Genomic DNA, 25,326 nt, shown 5'->3' with positions numbered 1-25,326 from the left:
TAAATTTCCTATTTATTTCTGCTTTTCAGGGTTTGGCATTGACTAAAATGCATGTGACGTGAGACATTATATTGCAGCCAATCAGAGACTCACAACGGCAAGGCCTTCCTTCCTCCGCAGAGGTGTGATAGTCGTTTATATTAGGTGAGGACATTATACTGGTCCCGCAGAAGTTGTGCGTTCAAACAAGCTGAAGGCAGTAGTATCAAAGATTATAAGCTTGTTGAAACTGAGCTAGTCTCAAGGAAATTACCATATCACCATCAGAATGTTGGCAAAAATTTATCTGGCATTGATGCTCATTGCTCATCGCTGACCTGGAGGGAATCTGCCTGCTTTGCCTGGTCTGGTCAACATCCAATTCCAGTCCATGCATAATGATTCGCTCTTAATATCCTCAGGGCAACTTGGTATAGGCATCAAAACCGATATAAAGGGCAGCACGACTCCAATAAATAATAATTCTAACCAAACTAGAAAAAAAAATACTGGGCAAAAAGTTGCATTGATTGCTTGAAAGTACATTTAAGTATGTTAATAAAAATTTGAATGTTCAAATCTAGTAATTTTCAGTCTTGGAGCAACCAATTACTTCCACACAAGGTGGGGGCAAGTGCGGTTGGTATGGAGATGGAAGGGTGTGAGAAGAAGTAAATAAGGGAAGAGTTTGGGGACTTAGTTTTAACACTTCAATCGAAGTGATAAACAGATGACTCCTTTTGAAACTTGAGTTGCTTTCCTTTCTTCTGATTCATTATTCTCTGTTCCAGAGCTTCAGTGCTGCTGAAGCAGGTTTCTTTGCAAAGGTTATGCTCAGTGGTTTGCCATTGCCTTTCCAGGAGTAGTTAGGGCAGGGATTTGGAATTTAGCCAAGGTGCCGGTGATAGCTCGCCTACTCTTTGTGAAGGACACCGTGGAATCTTTAATGTACACAAACTATTGTCGGCAGATGGGACACCCAGTTTAACATCCATCCTAAGGACCACACACACATTGATCAATCGTCCTACCTGCAAAACACCAGCATGACAGTTTAAAGCTGGGTCGAGATTCAAACCCAGGCTCGACAGTTTAGAAGCGAGCGTGCATACTCTCGTGTACAATACAGGTGCTGTCATAAATCTATCCCTTAAAATGTATATAGGGCCATTTGGAAATTGATGTAATTTGAATGAACACTTTCCATCCTATCCCCCCCCCCAACCTTCTCTCCATACTTTTCACTCCCCAAGACATCCCCTACATTCTACTTTTCTTTTTGTCTCATCCAATATTCTTTTTCTTTATTCACCTTACACAAACACCCTAACCTCAGCAGTCAGCACTTGTGTAATATGTAGATTGTAGATGGTCTACAAACATGACAAATGACATTTTGGGTATATCAAGTGAAAGTTGAAAAAGGTATGTGAACCACTGTGAGAAGCAAAGCGAAGCTGATGCTTCAGGCATTTAAACCTTCATCAGAATGAAAGGAATAGACTTGCTGTAATTCTGAACAATAAAAAGGGCCATTGGATGTTGATTATACTCTTCACATGATTTTCACAGACACCTTTTGATATTACTTCACGATCTGCAAATTCAGTTAGTACAGGTATCCAAGACCTGACTCAGCATGGCAATTAAGCACTCACAATACATGCTGCATTCAGCTGCCTCTCCACCAGAACCTCTGCACTTTTACTTTGTTCTGCTCCTGCCAGATTCTCGCTCCACATTTACTTTTAAGCTCCTTCATCACGCACCTTACCCAGCCATTGCTGCTGATGCTCCTCCTCAGCTTTTTCTTGTCTTTTTCCAAAATTTGTACCTTTTTAAAGCTATTCTCAAGCCTACATTTCTTTTTCTTGTGTCAAACTCGATCTCCATCTTTATTTATATATCTGAAGAACAGTCTTTTTATTTTTTATTCCATTGATTGATGCATTTATTTTTCAGGTGGTATGAGTTTGCCCTTACAAATGGTCCACACGTCGCCCAGACCCCGGATCCAGGTTAGATTATAGTGAATCGGGCTCTTGTCGTGTGATCGGTCAAGATCTTTCCCACTCATGACAAGTTCAATCATTTTTATACGGAGAAGTTCAAAGCAGAGCTAAAGAGGTGGAGATAATACGAAATGCAGAACGGAGGGGAATCGGGCAGACATGAGTTTTCCAGAAACTTTGCAAGAGAAAAGACCAGGAAACACGAGATGTGAGTGTTTCCATTCAATTTCCTCAACACGAAACGAATCCACAACTTCACACTTTTAACTCCGAACACTACAGAATCAACGTGTAAGCTGCATCCCTCATGGCCAAAAGTAATGAGCTTGCACCATTTCAATGAAATGGTGTCCGATAGGTATGACAGCTTTTGTGCAGTAGCTATATTTATGAAAAGGTGTTTTAAAATGTTTGATTACATTTTTGTGAAAATAAAAAGTTTTAATATGCCAAACAAGCTTGATTTCCACACTTTGTTGTGTTGCTTCACGTACTTTATTCAGTTGGCAGTAAAAGTAGGGATGAAAAAAAATATTGGTGTACACAATGCTCCCTCCCACTTCCTCCCCAAGAAAAAAAGAAAGAAAGAAGAAGTATCATCATTTTGCAGCCCTGGTTGCTTTCATGACATCAGCAGAAAAACAAACAAACCTGAGATTAACTTTAGGTTTCAGCGGAACAAAGACTTGTGCAAGAACAGTTGTTGAGGTGGTATGCACTTAGACAGAATTTTCTTTTAATGCAGATATCCAAGCTCATGTAGGTGCTGGAAGATAGAGGGCGAAGAAGCACACAGATGAGGGCAAAGGTAAGTGGTCATGGGAAGGGTATATATTGCAACACAAAGTATTCTCCAATTTGTGAGTGATAACTTGTTAAAATTACCCATGACCACCAATGAACACATCTGTGCCTCACTCTCAAGTCCCGAATAAGCGTGCATGCACACTTATTTTTTTCGAGGTGAAAATCCCCCCTACACGGCCTCTATTTGGGTCTACACGCTTATTAAAAAAATCGTTCTTGCCATCCTCAGGTCATATTTACAACAGCGAGCGTGTGGGGTGACAATGTTGTCCCATCGGGAGATGTGTCGTCTTTACTCCCGAAATTCCTTCATCTGCCATATCGCACCTGCCAAACCGGTTTAACATGTTCACCGACAAGAACTTCGCCATATACGTACTCGATGATTATTCTGTCCATGTCACAAAGTTAGACTTTGTCCATGTCACAGACTGTGCATTCCTTGATTATATCCAAGCTGTGATTGACAAACATTCGTCTTCCACATCCTGAACTAACTGAAACAACTCTTCACTCCACAGTTCAGCAGATTCAAAGCAATCAACGCAAACACCAGAAGGAGTGTGAAGAAGCGTATACAGATTGCCAAAGAAAAAGCGTAGAGTACAGTATGCATCTTGGCATTGTAATGTATGTATTTGAACAATAAAATCCATGTTCTATATTTGTCACATTTCTGTTTTTTTCACCCTGCTCTCTTATTCGGACCTCCACGCTTATTACACTTTTTTGGGATTTTCCACCCTGCACGCTTATTCCGCCCTCTACTCTTATTAAAATTTGGAAAATGTTCCACCCGACACGCTTATTCAGACCCCCATGCTTATTCGGAACTTGAGAGTAATAAAATAACAGCAAATATATATACTGTATATATATATATATATATATATATATATATATATATATATATATATATATATATATATATATATAACCATATATTTATTACTAAAAGGAGAAGCATCACTCCGTGTGTGTACATCCCACTCTTTATTCCAAAGGGTTTATTGCTGTCATAGAATTAGAAAGCTAATAATCAATTTACTTGGAACAAAACTGTGTGTTTTAAAAGCTCGTCTTTCCAGTAGGGAAGAGGAAAAAGCGGGATTTGGAGCTTAATGTAGCACCATTTTTATCATTGTATGACAGCAGGAACTGCTTAGAATTAAGCTTGATGAAAACAGGAGCACAATTCTCTGCAGTAATAGAAAACATTTTTTCCCCCATGTTTCACTTCATTATAAATATATGTGGAAAAATTACGGGCCCAGACCGGGAATCGAATCCCATTCTGGGCCCGTAAGTTTTCCACATATATTTATAATGTTTGTTCTATCCTGTTCATTTCTAATGATATTTCACTTCATTTTACATCCTCATATTGAGATTCACAGATATACATGCGATGTATTTGTGAAGTACAACATGCTGACTTTTGATCAAGTCCATCAGCAAAGTGATGGGAGGCATGGCTTCTCGCTACAGTAAAGGATAGCCAACCAAAATGCAACATGATAACCAAAGTTTACATGTCTTTACAAGTATTTTTTCGTATGCAAGTTTATACAACTGAAATTTGTAAATGAGAAAATGCCTTTAATGATGAGTCCAAGGAAGATACATGAAAATTGGTGCAAACAGCTCCATATCTACAGACCAAAACTGAAGTTTAAGAACAAAAACTTCTCACAGCTTATAATATTCACATCAAAGTGTTCATCAAATAACCAGGGTTAGCAAAATGACTACCAAGTTAAAAAATTATACTTCAACCATATCTGTATCCACATAGTGGTAGTAATTAGTCTTTATGATGTACTAAGCAAGTGGGGTTACAACACCTAAGGTGCTGGAAACATAGTTATGCATATTGTACATGCAAAGGAGGGGAAGGTGGGTTATGGCGGGGGGGGGGGGGTGTTAACCTCTCTTGGAAAAGGCAGAGAGGGAAGGAGGATAGTGGGGAGGGGTTAAACCTTTGCTGCTTGTGTATGTAATAAGTGGCTCCACTTGAGTACATTGTGGAATGTAACTGTGGGAAAAATATTAATAATAATAAAAATTTAAAAACATCCCCAGACTATCTCAATAGCATTATCCAAGCGTCAGAATGTAATGATTAAGTAGACATCAACTGTGTCAATGTAAAGTGCAATTATGAAAAACAAAAGAGAGAGAGAGAGAGTCAGTTAAACTCGAAGATCCATTCCAGCTCCCTAATAATAGCCCATCTCAATTTCTACCACTGCAGACTTTGTGGTGTTTAACATGCCATAGGATTTGAACAAGTTCGAGGAACGTAGGAGCGGTCGTTGCTCTGAGCAGGAGCAATAATTTCTGCATTTCCTCAGAATTGGCTGCAGGAGGACACAAGTGTGCTGCCACAGGCCGGATGGTTTTCCCACAAGCTTGATATTTGGTGCAAAGTCAAAATCCGCCTCCTGAAGGACATATAATTGAACAAAATGGTTCAGTGGGGGAATTTTTATTTTTAATGACAAGCATTATGATATAGTCTGTTCCCAGAACATCTCGTAAACAAAGAGAAAGTGTTTCACATGATAGGCACAAATAAATTGCGAACAATCAAACTTAAAAGGGCACATATGACCGGGTCACTTTTCACTGAAGCAAGTTCTTTACGAGTGACTGTTAGGCAGTGTATTGGTTCAATGTGATAACACTTGTCTACTTATAATTTGAAATGGAACAAATTGTTGTGCATTTTATATGTGTATATATACATACATACATACTGTACATACATACACATATATATACACACATTACTAAAACTCTCATCTTGTATGTATGTATGTTCCCGAAACACAGCCAAAACGGTACATTATAGCGCAAAATTTTTACGGCCACCTTACTTACTATTCGCCTGCGGTGTGCAGTATCAAGTTTCGTTCAAATCGGGCAACGAAAAAATGATTAAAAAAATCAATTTCCAATTCAGTCAAGTATTCTTCGGGAGAATTTGATCAATGCAAACAACCTCAGCAGTATAGTTCACTGGAGCTATCTTTTTTTTTTTCTTTCTTGAAATGATGTTTTTCATCAACCGCTGTCACAAAGGGAACTCGACCGGTTCATGGGTCATCAAATACATATATATATATATATATATATATATATATGTACATATATATATATATATATATATATATATATATATATATATATATATATTGTCGTAGAATTCCCGCCCGTCGGCGTGCGAACGACCGCGTCTAACCAATAGCGGTCACTTCGCCCACCAAACGGACAATCCAGTCGTGTCCAGTCTCGGACAAACCGAGAGATTGTACCTCCACGGGACCGCTTGGAAATGAGCCGCTTAAGCAGCTCGCTTCCTTTTGGGATAACCGAGCGGGGTATTATCGCGCAGTCCCGTTGGACCTGATCACTTTATCGGCTATTTAAAAACCAACTATATTCCGAGTGCAAGATGGAGCAGTTCAATGAGGGAATGGACGCAACGAACAGATTTACATTCACACAAGGACATTTATTATAATAAAGCACATATGCAATTAAACAAGGCAAAACAAGTATGCAATTATACAAGTAACAAAAGCACGACAAAAGAACTACAACCGTCTACTTATTATGTACAGTCACTTGCAGTTAACAGCAGTTCCTACTTATTAGACGGGCCCACGGACACACGTACGCACACACACACACACACACACACACACACACACACACACACACACACACACACACACACACACACACACACACACACACCCAAGAAATGGTGGCAGAGGCCTTTAATAACGAGCTCCAGCTCGGAGGACAGGTGAGCTGAAACCAAGAGCCTCTCTCGAACCTCTCCACCTCGTGTGGTCTTCAAGTTGTTCGGACTGGGCTCCAGCGAGAGCGAGCTGGATCCAATCGCCGTGATCCTTCCCGAGCTCCCGCGAATCCTCCCGAGCTTCTCAACAAGTGCTGGTGAGAAGAGGCGCCGATCCTTCCCATCGATGCGTCGCTTCCCCGAGGAACCACCTCCAAGAAGAGGTCGATGAGTCGCACCAAGCCGGGAACCAAAATGGAGAACAAAGAGCTCCACGAACCAAGAAGAAGAAGAAGCCACCACTCGCAGCTCGAGCTGAGCGACCGGCTCAACTTCCTTCCAAACAAAGCAGCTCGAAGCAAAAAATTCTCCCGTGCCAAGCAGAAGCCTTAGCTCACTGAGCCAGCCGAAGCAAAAAGCTTCCGATGGCCTCAACCCTAACACAAGCCAAGCAGGACCCGATGGTTTGCTGAACGACTCCCCTCAACTCCCTTCTCCAACTCTGCCCTTCCAACTCTGCCCACGAACAAAAGAAAAAGATCTCCTCTTATCCTTCTCCCGCCCTTCCCCCGATCCCGGCGTGACTCATGCCCTCGTGCTCCATCCCCCACTCAGCCACGGGTGGGAGTGAGTTGTTGACACCATGAGTCACGGGACGGCAGGGTGGTTCTTGCTCTTCGCAGAAGAGGGGGAGGGATGTCTCCATTGTTCGTTCCCTAACTATTAAATCGATCCGCAGTGCATCTAATCGATTTCTGAACATTTAAACAATGAAAGGTGAGCTATCTTGGGAACAAGCACTTATCGACATCACTGACTAAAGGAACCTGAATGTTGTGTGCAATCGAATTCCCAAATTCTTAACAATATATATATATATATATATATATATATATATATATATATATATATATATATATATATATATATATATATATATATATATAGTTGCGAATTCGCGCCCCGCCGGCGTGCGAACGACCACGTGTAACCAATAGCGGCCGCTTCGCCCACCGAACGTGCAATTTAGTCGTGACCCTCTCGGAACAACGCCGGGAGTGAGTCACGGGTGGGGGTTCAACCTCACCACAATCCAGTCTGTATTCTACCCGCGCGAGATAGGTATATCGAGATTCGGCGATTCACCCTAAGTACTCGCGCGGATAGTTTACTGAGGGGCTGCACCGCGCCGGAGGTCTGCCTCGGACACAAACAGCTTAAGCGGTTCGTTCCGTTTCTAAGCGATAACCGAGCGGTGTTATCACCAGCCCCGACAGTTCCAATTATTTACTGGGTGTCCAACACCCTTCTATCAATCTCTTCCGTGATGCAAGATGGAGCTTTCAATAAGGGGAAAAAAGGACGCAACGAAGCGGGGTAACAGTTCACACAATGCACATTTATTTCACACACAAGCATGTAAGGCAGTAATGCAATGACATAAGATGCAACAAAAGCAAAAGCAAAACTACCGACTATAATTATTTACAACGCTTAAACAATTATACTTGTCGGACGGTGCCACAGCATTCATTCAAAAGCAAAGAAAAGACCTCCCCATAGGCAGGGAGGTAGACGGGGTCCGTGGACCAAATGTGCGCGGAACCTGGAGGAGCGGCCAGGTCCACAAGACCGAAAAGGTGTTACCCGCATCCTCGTGACGTGATGGCGAGCAAGCCGCAATGTCTGCGCAGCTGCACCCCGACTCCGTGCCCCTGGCGTGGTCGGTGAGCCTTCTCCGGCGTGCTCCGCGCCAGCACGGTTGGGTCGGCACCACGGTAAGGGTGGGGAATAAACAGGGCCACCGGCACTATCTCAGCGCAGATGGGGGGGAATTGTTGATGCTCAGGGTCGAGTGAGGGGAATGGCTGGCTGGCTTGGTCGCTTGTGAGAGCGAAGGTGGGTCGATTCCAACGACTAGACGAGCCCAGCGACGAGACGACACCACACTACAACTCTCCAACTTCGACGACGACCTCCGTCTTCACTCGACCCGAACCGCGCGAGTCGCCTTGTGCTCGCGTCTTTATAGACCGGAGGAGGAGCCTATATGCAGATTTTAGGATCAAAACGCGATTGAAGGTGGGGCCACGCCACCCTCTGTTCAGCCATTGGCGTGGCAAAAAGGGGCGTGAGCCTCTTTTGATCCGAATTCCTTCCTGAGAGGAATTTACATCCATCGCGCATAGAGGCGGGGCCACGCCACCCGACGTTCAGCCATTGGTTGGGCAAAAAGGGGCGTGAAGCCTTCCTGATCCGTTTTTCTCTCCCGTAAAGAATCCACATTCATCGCGCTTGGAGGCGGGGCCATACCGCCCGACGCTCACCCATTGGATGGAGAAAAAGGGGCGTGAAGCCTTCCTGATCCGAATTTCTCTCCTGTAAAGGCATCCATTGCACTCGCGGCTTGCTGTATTCGGCAGCAATCACCGAACGGCTTCTGGACAGCACGACGTTTGGTGTTGACTGGTGGTGTGGTCAATGGTTGTGGAAGGAGAAAGGTGAAGGTGGTGGGTGGTTTGCTGTGGTGGTTTGGTGGTTGGCGGGCGTCGTTTGGGAATGGCGGTGAAGCGATGTTTGCGGGATGGAGTTGTGAAGGTAAAGAGGCAAAGGTGGTGGTGTTTGAGTTGTTGGCGGCTTAATGGTCCAAAATAACAATAGAGAAAGAAAAATGGCTAACTCAAAGCGTCGCAGCCCGGATGAATCACACATATTCCCTCCAACCAACAGGTGTGGGCTAACTACACTTGAACTTATCGATATCTCACATGAGGACCCTTTATGGTGTATTGCGAATTTCCACAGCCGTAACACTATATATACATATATATATATATATACATATATACATATATATATATACATATATACATATATACATATATACATATATACATATATACATATATACATACATATATATACATATATACATATACATATATATATATATATATACATATATACATATACATATACATATACATACATATATATATATATATATATATATATATATATATATACATACATATATATATATATATATATATATATATATATATATATATATATATATATACATATATATATACATATATATATATATATATATATATATACACATAGCCATTAGCATCCTCTGGCTGTGATGGAGAGCATCAGCCACAGATGTCTCTCACTTATGCACATGTGCAGGACTCACATCCGTTGGAGATCAGGTGGGAGCGTTTCATCATGCCCCACACATTTTGGCCATCATCTCCACACGATGGCCCTCGCCTTCGAGTATTTGGGCCTGCATTGTTGGGAACAATTGTCTGGGTGGTAGACAGGCTTTCATTCTTTGCAGATTGTGCGGTTTTACCGTGTGAGACATAATCTGCAGCTGTTGCTCTCCATGACAGCCAGAGGCTGATAATGGCTTTTAAGACAACTATGTCATTATTGGTTAGATATTTATATGATATGCCATCCTGATGAGGGCAACTAAGCCTGGATTCAGGACGGCATGTTGTTGAAGTCATGGGGACTCACTCCTATGGAGGAGGAGTCCAATGGTATGACCATGAATTCTGGCCCTTTGGGGTTAGGATGTGTGGGTTTGATTGACCATGTGCTTCAGCCTTTGGGCTTAGGGGCATGTGTATGCCAACGGGACAGTCTTGTTGAACTGTGTGCTTTGGCCATGGGGTCAAGGTGCACAGCCCAAGCTATTTAAATGTTTTGATTTGTTTTTGACATTAAGAAGGTGTCTTCATAATGAGGGCAAATAAGCCCAAAATCCAGATAGGTGGCTCCATTTGATGTTTAACCAATGATGACCTTAAATCTCTCTCTTTTGACAAGAGTGGACGGGCTGAAGCCTCCGGGTTGGAGGCGAAGCTTTGGTCTGTGCAGGTGCGGGACTCACGTCCGTTGGAGATCGGGTGGGAGCGCTTCGTCACGCTCCACACATTTTGATATACACCAGGACCCCGACATTTGTGGGGGATACGTTCCGGGAAAACCCCGCGAATGTGGAGGGCATTGTTTCAATGAGAAATGGAGGGGGGGGGAGGGTAGGTTCTGGGGATTTCCCGACCAACAAAAAGCCGCGAATGTCGGGGTAAAATCCGCGAATGTCGGGGTAAAATCAGCGAATGTCGGGGTAAAAGTCGCGAATGTCGGGGTAAAAGCCGCGAATGTCGGGGTAAAAGCCGCGAATGTCGGGGTAAAAGCCGCGAATGTCGGGGTAAAAGCCGCAAATGTCGGGGTAAAAGCCGCGAATGTCGGGGTAAAAGCCGCGAATGTCGGGGTAAAATCCGCAAATGCTTTGTCACTGTTATAATGGAGACAAGGGGGATAACATTATTGGTTCGCGGTGGCTCCGAGTTCATGAAAAGGCTGTAAATGGTGGCACCACCAAAGTCGAGGAATTGGTACAAGGGGGATAACGTTATCAGTTTGTGGCGGTTCCTGGTTCAAAGGGGAAATTTTTTAACGTTTTAAATGTTTTCGACCACAAATGCACAATTGCAGTTTCATTAAAGATGTTTACAGATAAAAGAAAAATGACAACATCAGGTACCGTTTCCAATTTATTGAAGAATGCATTCTAAAGTCTCTTAACCATACCATGAAATGAAAAAATAATCATCATCATCATGTACCGTTTCAATTTTTTTTATTAAACAAACACAGCACACCTAACTTTGCAAAATGGTGAAGATGATGAAGATGAGGTGCGCCAGGTGTAATAAGTCTTGAAAGTTGATATTAGCCCCTGGTCGAGTGGCTGGATGAGGGATGTGATGTTTGGCGGCAGGAACATGTCCGTGGGGTGGCCAGGAGCATTGTCAAGCAGCAGGGGTACCTTGAACGAAAGGTTCTTTCCTGCCAGGTACCTCTCGACTTGAGCAACGAAACAGTTATGGAACCAGTCCATATAAAGTTCAAACATCACCCACGCCTTCCTGTTCACTCTTCAGTTCATGGGCAGCACCTCCTTGTTTTGGTTCTTCAGCGCACGTGAGTTCAGGGAACACGAGAGCATCAATCTGCTTCACCATGAAGTCCCCTTCGGCGTTTGCGCAAAGGAGAAGGTTTACCCGGTCCTTTGCGGCCTTGAAGCCAGTGGCTTTGCTCTCTTGCTGTGAGGGGAATGTTCTGGTTGGCATCTTTTTCCAAAACAAGCCGGTCTCATTAGCGGTAAAGACTTGCTCCGGCAGGTACCCATTCTCCTTGATGAAGCTCGTGTGTTCCGCAGGGAATGCCTTGGCTGTGTCGTGGTCTGCAGAGGCATGCTCTCTGAGCTTGACATTGCGAAAATTATATCGCGCCTTGAAGCGGTGGCACCACCCCCTGCTCGCTGTAAATGGGCTGGAGATGCCGCGTGTACCCGCTGCGCTCATGCTTGCACCACCCGCACCAGAGAGATGGTCATGCAGGAGTTTTGCCTTCTCCCATATCAGTGGTCTGCTTCGAGGCATACCCTGATGAGTGTCATCCTCGATCACCCTGATGAGTGTCATCCTCGATCCTCGGGAGCCATTTTTGAAGAATGATCAGAGCGAGAGGCAATACACAAGTCAGAGCAGCGGGACGAGAACAATAGCGATCCAGGACGTAGTGAGTAGTCTGCGCATTGTTTGTGGGGGATTTTTACAGGTGATGCTGCATTCAGCAGCTAATAATAGATGTGTTGAGTGATGCCATTGTGTAATTAGTCCGTATGTAGCTCGCTGCTAATTGCACTAATAGATATGCTGAATGTTTCCATTCTTTAACTCACAGGAAATGATGTCTTTCCTATCTACAGGTAGATTATGCTGAGCATTTTTTAAATGTAACAGCTCAGATGATGCTGTTTATTGGAAGATGGTGATTTACACCAAGATGCGCTGAATGTTTCCATTGTGTATTGTCCATGTGTGGCGACCTGGTAATTACTGGATACATCAATAGATGCTGTTAGTGTTTTCATTCTCTAAATAACTCATGGGGGATGGTGTCGTGGGGAATAATGTGTTAATTGGTGAGCCGTCCCACGAAACTGTGTTTATTCCATGAAGCTACAATACCCGTACAGGAAGCAGGTCATGTTCGCGGCTCGTCGAAGAGGTTTTTTGCATGCGTACAGTATTGTACTGTACATACATCCAGCTGCTTTGTGCGTGGCTCGTGCAAGATATGTTTTAGGACGGTGTTATGCTCACGGCTCATGGAGGAAAGGAAAAATAAAAATGATCGCCACGAATAAGCAGGGCAATTTCCCAGAAATGTAAGGGCATATCACAAATTATCAACTGCGAATACGTGGAACCCACGAATATCAGGGTCCAGGTGTATATATATATATATATATATATATATATATATATATATATATATATATATATTTTGTATGTATGTGTGTGTATATATATATATATATATATATATATATATATATATATATATATATATATATATATATATATATATATATATATATATATATATATATATATATGGATATGGATATATTGTCATGATCCCGCCAGTTTAATATCTTCCAGCACAGAATACTGACGTTAATGTCCGAGCTTCAAGCAGTCCACGTGTGGACAAAGAGAACAACACAACACTTTCCACTGTGTTTCAGATCGGCGTCGAGGGGTAGGCATGATCTTTTATTGGCTCGATCTCCAAAAAGAGCTGGTAACAGAATTGAATACACAGCACAAAAAACTGCCAGAACTCTTGACAACAATAAAGTTCCAAAAACAGGTCGACAACTAACAGCTCCCTCCAAAAATATCTGGAAATCATGATCACACTCTTCCGGATTTAACTCAATCCTTTAGACGGAGCTATCGCAGATCAGCGTGACTGTGCTGTCGAGAGTCTTCAAAAGCACTAGTAAGATCACATTAAAACATGCGATTTGGAGCGCTCGATATATTTTTCCACTCGCGATCTTAGAGCCACGTCTGTTGCCAGCAATGGCGCCCCAGCTCTCACGCGGTCCGTCCACCACGTCCGACGAGCCAACCAATCCCTGGGAGCCTCAAAAAGGTCACGGGACGTGGTGGGTGGGACACTAAATTTGGTGAGAACATGGTTTTTCTCACAGTCCTCCCCACCTAAATTAAAACCAGTCGGATAGACAGCGTTTTGAAACCAGTTATTGTACTAGTTGCAAATCACAGGGCAATATGATGGTGATGATCGTTAACAATCTTGTACAATAACCAATGTTCATCCACAACACAATATTAAACACACAACACCACATTAATATCTACCCCACCATATTTACCCATCACCCGCACCACAATAGAGAGACAATGAGAACTAAACTTAAGTTGGGAAAAGCGTTTACAGGAGGGAAAACGCACCGAGGAGCAAGGCTCCTTCGGGAGGAACAAAGGACCCCAAACCGGTATCCCCTCTCCGCCTGTGGGCTTGACTAAAAACTTTGGTGCTCCTTGTCTACTAGATGGCGACTAAGGTCAGCTCGTCTGTTCTCCACTCATTTCACGTGTGTTTGACTGTGAGGTCGTATTCTGAGAGGAAAAGCGCCCAGCGCAGAATACGCTGGTTGGAGGTTTTGGCTTGGCTGAGCCAACCGTGCGGGTGGTGGTCGCGGTAGATGGTGATGGGTCCATGGCCAATATAGACAGCTAGCACAATAGTGCTTGATGTCTCGCGACATGGCGGGCCATATGAACTGATCCTGGACCTTGGCTAAGGTCTTGGCCACTCCGACATGACCCGAGGAAATACTGTCATGGGCCAATTGCATGACTGACTGACGATGCCTCCCGGTACGACAACTCGGTGTCGTACCCTCCACGTCTGGGTGGAGGACATGTTCTTGGGGGAATATTTAGGCATCAGCACACCTGAACCATTCACATTGTAGCTTGTTCGTCCAGACCCGGAGTCTTCTCCCTTTTCCCAGAGGGTGGCAAGGGTGGGATTGAAGTGCTGATCCTCCACTAGACTGGTTACCGCAGACAATGCAGGAGAGACCTCAGGCACAGAACTTCGGAGGACTGATCCTCCTCACCGGATTCGCTGACCGGTGAATAAGTAGCCGGGGTCCCCGTGTCACAGACGGGAATGGTCCCTGAGGAGCCCGGCTCCTGAGGTTGGCCTGACTGGAGGCTCGGGTGGACTTCAGTCGAAGCAATGTCACCGTCGGAGGCTGGAGTCGAGGCGCGAGGCTCCTCGGGCCAGAGTGAAGATATGTCTGACTCCGCCACTCTCTCCGCCTGTTTGCTCTGGGATCTAGTGACCACCCCACAGGTCAGAGTCAATAACTCCTCCCTGGCCATTGCATCATTGCCAATCAGCAAGGATACCCCCGGTACCGGGTAGTAGTGTACCACCGCATAGGTCATTGGACCCGTACAAATGTCACTCCGGACCTCGATGAGAGCAATGGGATACCAGCCAGGAACCTGTTTAATGCCCCGAAGGACGATATACTCGCCGGTATAATGCATCTGAGAGGTTGGAAGGACCCCCGCCCGGAGAACACACAGCGTCGCCCCAGTATCCTGAAGGTATTGAGCCTTAAACTTCACCACCGAATCAGGGCCATCCACTAAGGCTGTACCTGAATAATCCTGATACAGAGGATGAATGGACTTAGCCTCGGTGGCAGTGACCTCTGTCACCGATGCCATCATCATGCTCGAGGACCCAGTTGATGACCTCCACTGACCTTCCTCCGATTTAACAACCGGGTTGCCTCGATAGGCCGGACTAGCTGGGTTAGAGAAACAGCGGTCTCCACCGTGCCCCACGCATTTGCAGAAATCGCACCAGGGCCGTGCTCTGACCTGCAGCTCGCGACCACCACCAGTGGAGGGCATCGGGGAACCCTTCCCCTCGATGCAGACGGGGGGGGGGGGGGGTGGTCTTGACCGCAGAATCCTCCGTCTTACGGCGCGACTTGCAACATTTTGCATGCCAAAACATGTTTATCAATAAGCTTGACGCAGTCTGACAAGGAAACAGTCTTTATCAACAAGAAACAACGCTAAGTCCTGCGGAAGCTGTTGATCAATACGGTAACGCACCAGGAGTTCCGCAACCGCTGGAGGTAACTCAACGCTGCTCCTCTCGAACCATCTCTGCAGCTGTTCCAACAAGACCCGCAAATGTTCCTCATAAGTTTGACTGGACTGACGAGTCCAAATGAAATAATTACGCCTATAAATACACGCGGACACCGCATAGGCGTTCAAAATCTCGGCCTTCAACTTCCGGTATTCGTTTACGTCCTCGGTTGCCATCCTCGCATATACCTCCCTCGCCTTTTCAGATAGATGGCTAACAGGATGGCCAACCCACAAGCTCTCATCAATACCACCGGAAGTCAACAACTTCTCCACCATCTCCAGATACGTTTCTGGCTTCATGTTTCCCGTCCAGTCCGGCAAACGAACATGAACAATTTCCGGGACTGGTGCAGCAGACACATCTGCCCGCTGTCGTTCAGTCAACATTTGCCACTCATGCTCTCTGACGCAGTCAGCCTCTGCTGCATCATGCTCTCTGACGCGTTCAGCCTCTGCCCTGTCATCCTCCCTGAGTCGCTCAGCCTCTGCCGCATCATGCTCTCTGATGCATTCAGCCTCTGCCGCTACTCTTTCAACTATCTCTGCGTCATGCTTCCGAAGTCGCTCAGCCTCTGCCCTGTCAGGCTCCCTGAGTCGCTGAGCCTCTGCCCTGTCACTCTCCCTGTTATACATGTCGAGTTGTTGAACCGGGGTCAGCCCGGACCAGAAGGTCGAACGCATGCATTTAGTCATGATTGGATCGCTCCCTAACATATCGGGTTCAGTGACCGGGTCAAGGCTGATTGCGTCGCTCACATCGACACCCATGTGACTGTCAACATAATCAGGTTGATCTCTCACTTCTCCAGCCGACATGATTTGGCTACGAGTTATCATACGACAAGGGCACAAAACACTAAGTCTAAAAGGAGGCTGGGTCGAAATATTTCAGCAATATCTTTCACCACATGGGACAGGGCAATTCATACAGGGGAGACAAACAATATTGGGGCGATACACGTAATTCGCACACAACGCTCTGTTGGGGAAATGTGACATTAAATACCCAATATCACCACCGCACATCAAATTGCCAATGAGAAAATGCAACGTACAAATAACTCACGTTTTTTTTTTCTTCTAATTGTTGGCCGATGACCGGCGTAAACACAAGATAGCGTCCTATGGTGAGAAAATCCCTCCAAGATGGCGTCCGCTGGTGAGAAGGTTCCTCCAAGATGGCGTCCGCTGGTGAGAAGGTTCCTCCAAGATGGCGTCCGCTGGTGAGAAGGTTCCTCCAAGATAGCGTCCGCTGGTGAGAAGGTTCCTCCAAGATGGCGTCCACTGGTGAGAAGGTTCCTCCAAGATGGCGTCCACTGGTGAAAAGGTTCCTCCAAGATGGTGTCCGCTGGTGAGAAGGTTCCTCCAAGATGGCGTCCGCTGGTGAGAAGGTTCCTCCAAGATGGCATCCGCTGGTGAGAAGGTTCCTCCAAGATGGCATCCGCTGGTGAGAAGGTTCCTCCAAGATGGCGTCCGCTGGTGAGAAGGTTCCTCCAAGATGGCATCCGCTGGTGAGAAGGTTCCTCCAAGATGGCATCTGCCGGGTGAGAAGGTTCCTCCAAGATGGCATCCGCTGAAGAGGGAACGATGATCAGATGAAGGAAGATAGCGGCCCACTGTGGAATTTCTGTCTCAGTTTGAATGTCTCTTACTTGAATGAATCCCGGACGAGCCGCCCATTTGTCGTGATCCCGCCGGTTTAATATCTTCCAGCACGGAATACTGACGTTAATGTCCGAGCTTCAAACATGTCCACGTGTGGACAAAGAGAACAACACAACACTTTCCACTGTGTTTCAGATCGGCCTCTCGGGGTAGGCATGATCTTTTATTAGCTCGATCTCCAAAAAGAGCTGGTAACAGAATTGAATACACAGCACAAAAACTGCCAGAACTCTTGACAACAATAAGGTTCCAAAAACAGGTCGACAACTCACAGCTCCCTCCAAAAATATCCGGGAATCACGATCACACTCTTCCGGATTTAACTCAATCCTTTCGACGGAGCTATCGACGATCAGCGCGACTGTGTTGTCGAGTCTTCAAAAGTACGTGAAAGATCACATTAAAACATGCGATTTGGAGCGCTCGATATATTTTTCCACTCGTGATCTTAGAGCCACGTCTGTTGCCAGCAATGGAGCACCAGCTCTCACGCGGTCCGTCCACCATGTCTGACTAGCCAACCAATCCCTGGGAGCCTCAAAAAGGTCACGTGACGTGGTGGGTGGTACACTAAATTTGGTGAGAACATGGTTTTTCTCACAATATATTTCAACCAATGAAGCACACTGACTCTGACACGACGCTGACATCATGGAGATAAATATCAACACCACCTACAAAATAGGAGAAATCCGTTATGATACTCAAGCCTTTGCAGACTGAGATTTAAAACCTATCGTCACAATGAGACGAAAGCAGAGATTTCGATCTAGATTTTGTCTTTGTGGGCTCATCATGACAACATTCTGCTGATCGTTTATTCGTGACCATAGAAGGCTCATTAATATAACTGAATCGAACCCCCTAACTTGATGAGGCAGCATGGCACAAATCGAGTCCCATCACAGCGCTTGCAGCACGGCTTGCCGGCAACAAGTCTCGCCTGCCATGCAAACACATTGTCTCTGCCTTGCTGATCACCATTCAGGAGTTTTGCAACCAAGAATGTTAAATTCAACCAAAGGAGCACACCGACTCTGACACAACGTTGATGTCATGTGCATATATTTTACTATTATATTGACACAGTTAAGTTAATGAGCCTAATATGGTCACATAAACGATCAGCAGTATGTTGTCCTGATGAGCCCATGACAAGGGTGAAATCTAGATCGAGATCTCTGCTTTCATCTATTCGTGTCCATTGGCTTTAATCTAAGTCTGTAAATGGTTGAGTACCATATGCATGCCTCCTAGTTTGGAGGTGATGTGTTGGTATAATGTATGTACACGAGTTGGACTTTATCTTTTAAATAAATGCAAGTTTGGACTACACGCACTTGTTAACTCAACATCGTTCGTTCCAATAACTTCGGGATTTGTGAGTGTTCATTTTTAATGTATTGCAAATTATTTTTTCAATGGAGTAATGCTTAAAGTGTCATATTCAAAATATATTCCAAAAATATAACATTTCAACATGGCCTGGATGGGTGCACCGAAATTTCCAAGAACATGCCAAACAATGCTCTCTGAGAATGACGGAGGAGAAGTAAGTATTAGTGCTCAAATATGGGCTGTTTCACAGTCATGGTCATTTCTGGTATTTTGTACCCTTGCATGCTAAATAGCTAAATGAGAGGCTGTAGTATTTATGTCATTAAGGCCAGTAGTTGGTACAAGTGATGGCACAACTTGGACCACTTTTTATTTGACAAAAAAATGTCAATTTTTGGCAGAATGGCATAAAAATTGCCATTTTTTTTTTTGACAAATAGCTGTCTCATTTTCTCCAGGTACACTGACTGCATTCACAGTGTATAAACAAATACAAGCAGAAATTGGGACTTTTATTTGTTGTTGCATCAACTTAATACCTCTTCTGTACTTTGTCCACAACATATTATTCATTTCAGACTCTGAATATTTATTTCACCCTCAATAAATATGTCCCACCGTTCGTCCGTCAAAAAATGTCCTCTCCGGAAATGCATATTGCAGAAGAATTTTTTTTATATAAATAAAGGGTCTTTTTAAAAGTTTATTGTGTGTTCTTCCAAGTGTGTATATACCTGCACTGATTTTGTGCTACAAAGTTTGAGTGTAACCAATAACCTTCTATTTGCATGGCCTGCACTGATTGCCTTACATGTGTCCGTCAAAAAGGTGTCCTCTCCGGAAACACCTAAACTGCCACGAGTTATAAGGAAAGTACTTGCTGGCTATAAATTTTGATGTTTTGTAAGGTTGACATAGTCATGAATATCCATTATCAGTCCAAGGTATTTACCTTTATGTAATTTATCTTGTAACAACACTGATTGAATGTCCATGGCAAAAATGTCCTCTCAGGAAAGTTATTCAATGGCATTCAACAGGAGATTAATCACATGAAATGACATTGAATTTTGTACAATTATTGCTTCATCTAGCACAATATTGACTATTGTTTATAAAGTATGCTGAATTTGATTACTTTTAACACATTTACTCTAGTTTTTGAAGGCTAAACCTGGGCTTCCTGGAACATGCTTAGTTGTCTGAGAAAGAAATATGACATAATTCCCACCGTATGATCTATTTTTGCAAAAATAAATATGTAGTAACATCTGTCATCACATATAGTTACACCCAAATAATAATATACAGATATTTGGTACAATACAAGCCATAAAATAACCCATAATATTACTTTCCGGAGAGGACAAAAATATTTGACGTATGTATGCCTGTTGCTTTATGTAGATTTTCTACTTTTCTGCTTGCAGATTAATCAACTGCTGGTGATGGAAAACAGTGGTGGCAGATAGAATAACCCCTCACTCTCCTGTAGTTGTTGCATTTTACTGCTATAGTGGTTACTGCTTTAGTATTATACCCAAACTATAGTGGTAAGGATATAGCTTGGTTATATTACTGGTAAAGAATCATTATGGCAGTAAACCATAACTAACTTATTACAGATCCAGATCCAGATCAAGTAATAAGTAATCACAACAGCTGTGCACAAACAATGTCACAAACTCTGAGTCAAGTTTAATTGGACATGTCATACACGTTCTCGTGCGAGTGATAAATATGCAACTCCAAGCAGCATTCCCCAAAGTGCTGCTGCAAAATCTCGCCGCAAATTAAAGGAAAAGAATCCAGATAGACACAAAGAGATGCTGAAAGGAAGAGAAAACATTATGCATCAACTTCCAACAAGAAGACAGATAATGAATTGAAGGAATGCAGAAGGAAGTGGGCAGCAAGTTAGAGAAAAACAGCGAAATAAAAACAAAAAGGAACACATTAAGGCACAATCCACATACAACAACAATTCACTTATGAGGTGTATTTTGTATTGGCATTATAAGAAAAACTAGTATGTGCCCATAAAAAAAAAGAAAAAATATTCCAACCGCGAGCAAGAAACAACAACCACACAGGCCGTTTCTTCGCTCTCGCATGCCCGTACGTGCGTGGTGTGGAAGTTCGCATATCACAGTTACGATGATTCGCAATTTAGGTTTTAATGGCCAATTATTCAATCCGCGCCAACGTATTTTACCTTTTCGCAATGTCGTGGTAAGGAAAAACAAAAAGAGAAGAGAGAGAAAAAAATTACTTCCTGGTTCGGAGCATACCAGCACTCTGATATTACCGAAATTTATGCACCGTCTAATATGAAAACGATCATAACTTGGGGCATTGTGTTTATCTATAAATGCGCATAAGAAATCGAGAAATTATTAGAATACACGAAGTCATCACTCTCCGGAAGCCCGTACGTTGTAATGAGGAACGTGTCTGAGCTTCCCTTCCCCATCGGCCATGCCCACGCAATAACATGTCTTGTTATTGGTTTGGTAAATAAATGGCCATAACTTGGGAAGCACTTGTCCGATTAATATCAAACCTTGAAAAGGCACATCCTCAGGGCCCCAGCAATATACCTGGCAAGTTTCAATTAGATCGAACCAGTGGTTGTCGAGAAACAGCCGTCACACACACACACACACACACACACACACACACACACACACACACACACACACACACACACACACACACACACACACACACACACACACACACACACACACACACACACTTATAGATAGATGTATTACTTTGCAGTTATATCTTGTACAGAATGTATTGCTTCATGTCAAAAAATTATGTCCTCTCCAGAAGAAATGTGATTTTCTTCAAATTTTTCATTGTGGTGGTAAACTTTTATTTTCAGAGATAAATTAGTATTTTTTTCAGAATATGTAGAAAAGTACATGTAGTTTTAAAATTTTGTGCTAAATTCCATCATATGCAGTGCTATTAGTGACAGTGGTAATTAAAACATCTTTTTTCTGGATATTTGAAACCTAGTTCAGTCTTTTATTGATATTTCTACAAATACACTTCATTTGTATACTGAATCATAATTCCAGTAATGGAATAATACTTGTGGAACATATGGAAACCACTGAAGTTTGATAGTGTTGTTATTTTGTGGTTATAGTTGAATTTTATTAATGACTGTTGTAGTTTAAAAAAGACTCTCCTAACATCCTTGGGGTATTATTTTTTAAGAAGAAATATTCATTCAGATGCTCCAAAAATTTGGATTTGAAGTATTGTAATTAACAATGTTGGATTTGGAGAAATAAAAATATAAAAATATTGAGTTTGAATTTTTAGTGGTTGTGAGACAAACTTGGTACCCTCATTGTGAAACAGCCCATATGCAATACTCTGAATTAAATGATAAACCAAGTACTGCATTGGAGTCATCAGAAGGAACCCAGATAAGCAAATAGCAAAGATGGAGTCATCAGGAGGAACCTGCATATGATTCGGGTAATTCAGGAAGACAGATAGATAGTAACCTCTGGACAATCCGTAAAGATGAATTAATCAAAGAAGACAAAGGTAATAATAATTGGAGTGAAGTCGATGGATGACGTGCCATCGCAAATCCCCACGCTTCCCACCGAAAGCAGAGTTTAAAGGTGGCAAAAAGTTCCACCAGGAATGATCCAATATCAAATTTTGAGTTGAAAAAAAAAACTTCTGTTTTAACCACTGTGACTCCAAGTCCCCACCCCCTGGGGGCATGAATGAATGGAGAAATAAACTCTCATATTGAACTCTGTAAATGTTGTTTTTACCTCCAGCAAGAGATGATTTCGGTGTCGGCGCCGCTGGTAGGCAGAGCATCCCAGCATGCAGCCAGCCACACACAAGGATGGCAACAACACAAAGCTAACCGCCATCAAGGCCACAACTTGAGGTGATACCCGCCAGCCTGCAGCATGGTTTAGTGTGAACACAAGATATTGTATCGTCTTCCATTGAAATTATTGAACAGCATTCTTCACATTTAAGTTTTGAAAAAAAAATTTTGAACTCGGTAAAATGCCTTTTGAACTTCCGTCAAATTAAGCTGGAAAGGGCAGTGAGATTGTCAGTAAATGTTTGAATGAATAGTAACTGCCATGGTGTCAATGGTGAGCCGAGTCATCACTTGTGGAGAAATGGTTTATTTGTCATTTTACAGGATGGTACAGGGGTGGCACATTTACCTTTAAGCTGAAATCAGTTCTGTGCCTGACCAAACTGTAAACTGTCTGATTGGTGCTTCGCAGTCAGAGCATTGCATCACAAAGGGTGTCATCCCTCTGATTGACGTTAAGATGTGTGTCCCATCTGCTAGCATTAGTTTGTGGATATTAAAGATTCTGGTCTGTTGCTGAGTCTAACAAACTGAATTCTGGTCTTACAAAGGGAACCTGGGATTCCTTACCAATGCTTCCACTAACTTTTCATGCACATGTGAGATGTACAAAAGAATAAGCTCTGACAATGCCTTGTGTGAGAGTTGAAGCACAAAGTTTCGCAGGCAGTGTATAATCGCAGTGTCGCTGGTTCGCATACCTACCAGAAGTAAAAAAATAATACAACCACAAATTATTCCATGAATTCCATGCAACGAATAATTTACTTTTCATCGATTTACTTCACTGAGAAAATTCACTCGACTGCAAACAAATTTCCTTACAAACAGAACCTGGGACTCCTTACGAATGCTTCCAGTGTGTGTGTGTGTGTGTGTGTGTGTGTGTGTGTGTGTGTGTGTGTGTGTGTGTGTGTGTGTGTGTCCAATTGACAAACTCATGAATGCATTGGACAGAGCGGTAGGTAAAGCATTTGCAGGAGGTAATAAATTGGACATTAAAGTTTCTCAAAAAAAAGCAAACTGGCCGATCAAGGAAATTCAATATTCCTGTAGTTTTTCAAAAAATAAACTTAAAGAAAGTATTCGAGATCTCATAAACAACAGTTTCTTTACAATTGGCAACAAGATACTCCAGCAGACACAGTGTGGATACCCAAGGGTTCAGATCCAAGCCCTTTCTTTACAAATTTGTTCTTGGTGATGAACGAGTCCGATTGGGTCCTGAACATGTGCAGGAATAAACTAACAACTGCACGAAGGTGTGGAAGCAGCTTTAGATTCATTGATTTGCTAGCAATTAATGATGGGTTTGTATTTGATTAGCTTTATGATGATATATATATACATCCAAAGGAATTAAAATTTTAAAAGGAAAACAAAACACACTTCTGCTTCTTTATCAGAATTACAAATCGACATCAATAATAATAAATTTCACACCAGATGCTTTTCCATACCACACTGTATGAATGCCTTTCTTCAACAGCAACATTCCTAACAAGCTATTCTATGTTACAGTCGCAGGTGAAACTAGAAGGCCACTCGGAAGAGTGCATACCTCCGCCACGTAATGTCAGATCCCCGATAACATATCGGGCCCAATACATTTTCACCCCGTGGGGTGTAAGATCCCACGAGGTCTCAGCACCGCTCGTGTTCTCTCTTTTCTTGTGTACAGTTAATTTGAACGTCTATTTCTCCATTATTCATGAACAGAATTCGATGAAAATTGACAGGCATACACTACCGGTCAAAAGTTTTAGAACACCCCCTTTTTCCAGTTTTTACTGAAACTTAAGCAGTTCAAGTCCAGTGAATAACCTGAAATGGTACAAAGCTAAGCGGTAAACTGCCAGAGGTTAAAAAGAAAAAGTTTAGGTTACAAAAAATGAAAAATAATGTAAATTTCAGAGTTGTTAAAAAAGGCCCTTTTCAGGGAACAAGTAATGTGTTTGCAACTGCAGCTGTTTTGCAGCAATGGAAGTAAATCAAGCCTTGAAAGTTGATGTAAACAATTCCTACAGATGGCACAACTTTTGTTGATTCGTTACAAACCCTATGTCTATACAAAAGCAGTATTGGAACAGACTGTGTTGTGACACACCCTCTGTAGCATTATTTGGACAATATTGCACTGCAGGGAAGTAGTATATTGCTATCATAATGATGAGAAAAAGTCAATTAACAAAGGAAGACAGACAGACCATTATAACCCTTAAAAGTGTAGGTCTTTCCATTGGAGAAATTGCAAAGGAATCCAAGATGTCAGTGAATACAGTTTCCTACACCATCAAAAGTCATGTGGAAACCGGAGGAAACTCTGACAGGAAGAGGTCTGGTTGACCCAAAGCCACAACACAATCAGAAGACAAGTTTCTGAGAGTCAACAGCTTGCATGATAGGCGGCTTGCAGGACAGCAGCTTCAAGCACAGCTTAGCACTGATCGAAGTAAGGAAGTCTCAGTTTCAACTATGAAGAGAAGACTTCGAGCTGCAGGTTTGACCGGTCAAGTGGCAGTAAGAAAGCCATTGCTAAGATGGCAAACTATGAAAAAGAGGCTTGTCTGGGCCATGAAGTAGCCAGTGGACTACTGAAAACTAGAGGAAGGTCTAATGGACCGATGAATCAAAATTTGAAATCTTCGGTTCATCATGCAGGGATTTTGTACGCCGTCGAGAAGGTGAAAGGATGGTTCCTCAGTGTGTGACACCAACTGTCAAACATGGAGGAGGAAGCATGAT

At 43.1% G+C, this 25,326-nt stretch overlaps 3 protein-coding genes across 10 annotated transcripts in view; 1 reads left to right on the top strand and 2 right to left on the bottom strand.

Annotated features, from left to right (window-relative positions):
- ARMC9 (armadillo repeat containing 9) overlaps positions 1-2,349 on the top strand; it is a 73,623-nt gene extending 71,274 nt beyond the window's left edge. For 6 of the 8 annotated variants that reach the window (XM_085892847.1, XM_085892846.1, XM_085892848.1 and 3 more), the window contains one exon: positions 30-1,935. In XM_085892847.1, coding sequence (XP_085748973.1) covers positions 30-62 — 33 coding nt within the window. In that variant the 3' untranslated portion in view covers positions 63-1,935. The other 2 variants (XM_085892850.1, XM_085892851.1) reach the window with 2 other exon arrangements.
- A 1,427-nt stretch (positions 2,350-3,776) lies between these two features.
- Positions 3,777-25,326, bottom strand: part of LOC147022182 (uncharacterized) — a 24,332-nt gene continuing 2,782 nt past the window's right edge. The window contains exons 2-3 of the mRNA XM_085892854.1: positions 22,517-22,653; positions 3,777-5,242 (exon numbers count right to left, since the gene is read on the bottom strand). Coding sequence (XP_085748980.1) covers positions 5,018-5,242; positions 22,517-22,653 — 362 coding nt within the window. The 3' untranslated portion in view covers positions 3,777-5,017. The remainder of the gene's footprint in view (positions 5,243-22,516; positions 22,654-25,326) is intronic.
- On the bottom strand, positions 15,538-16,507 carry LOC147022183 (uncharacterized). The gene has a single exon (XM_085890508.1). The coding sequence runs from the start codon at positions 16,467-16,469 to the stop codon at positions 15,564-15,566; it is 906 nt and encodes a 301-aa protein (XP_085746634.1). The 5' UTR covers positions 16,470-16,507; the 3' UTR covers positions 15,538-15,563.

Source organism: Eptatretus burgeri, chromosome 8 (genome assembly GCF_056783735.1).
Source record: "Eptatretus burgeri isolate ZD-2024b chromosome 8, Ebu_testis_v1, whole genome shotgun sequence".
NCBI classification, from domain to species: Eukaryota; Metazoa; Chordata; class Myxini; order Myxiniformes; family Myxinidae; genus Eptatretus; species Eptatretus burgeri.
The sequence above is the reverse complement of the archived record's forward strand: the minus strand, read 5'-3'. Positions and strand labels throughout refer to the sequence as shown.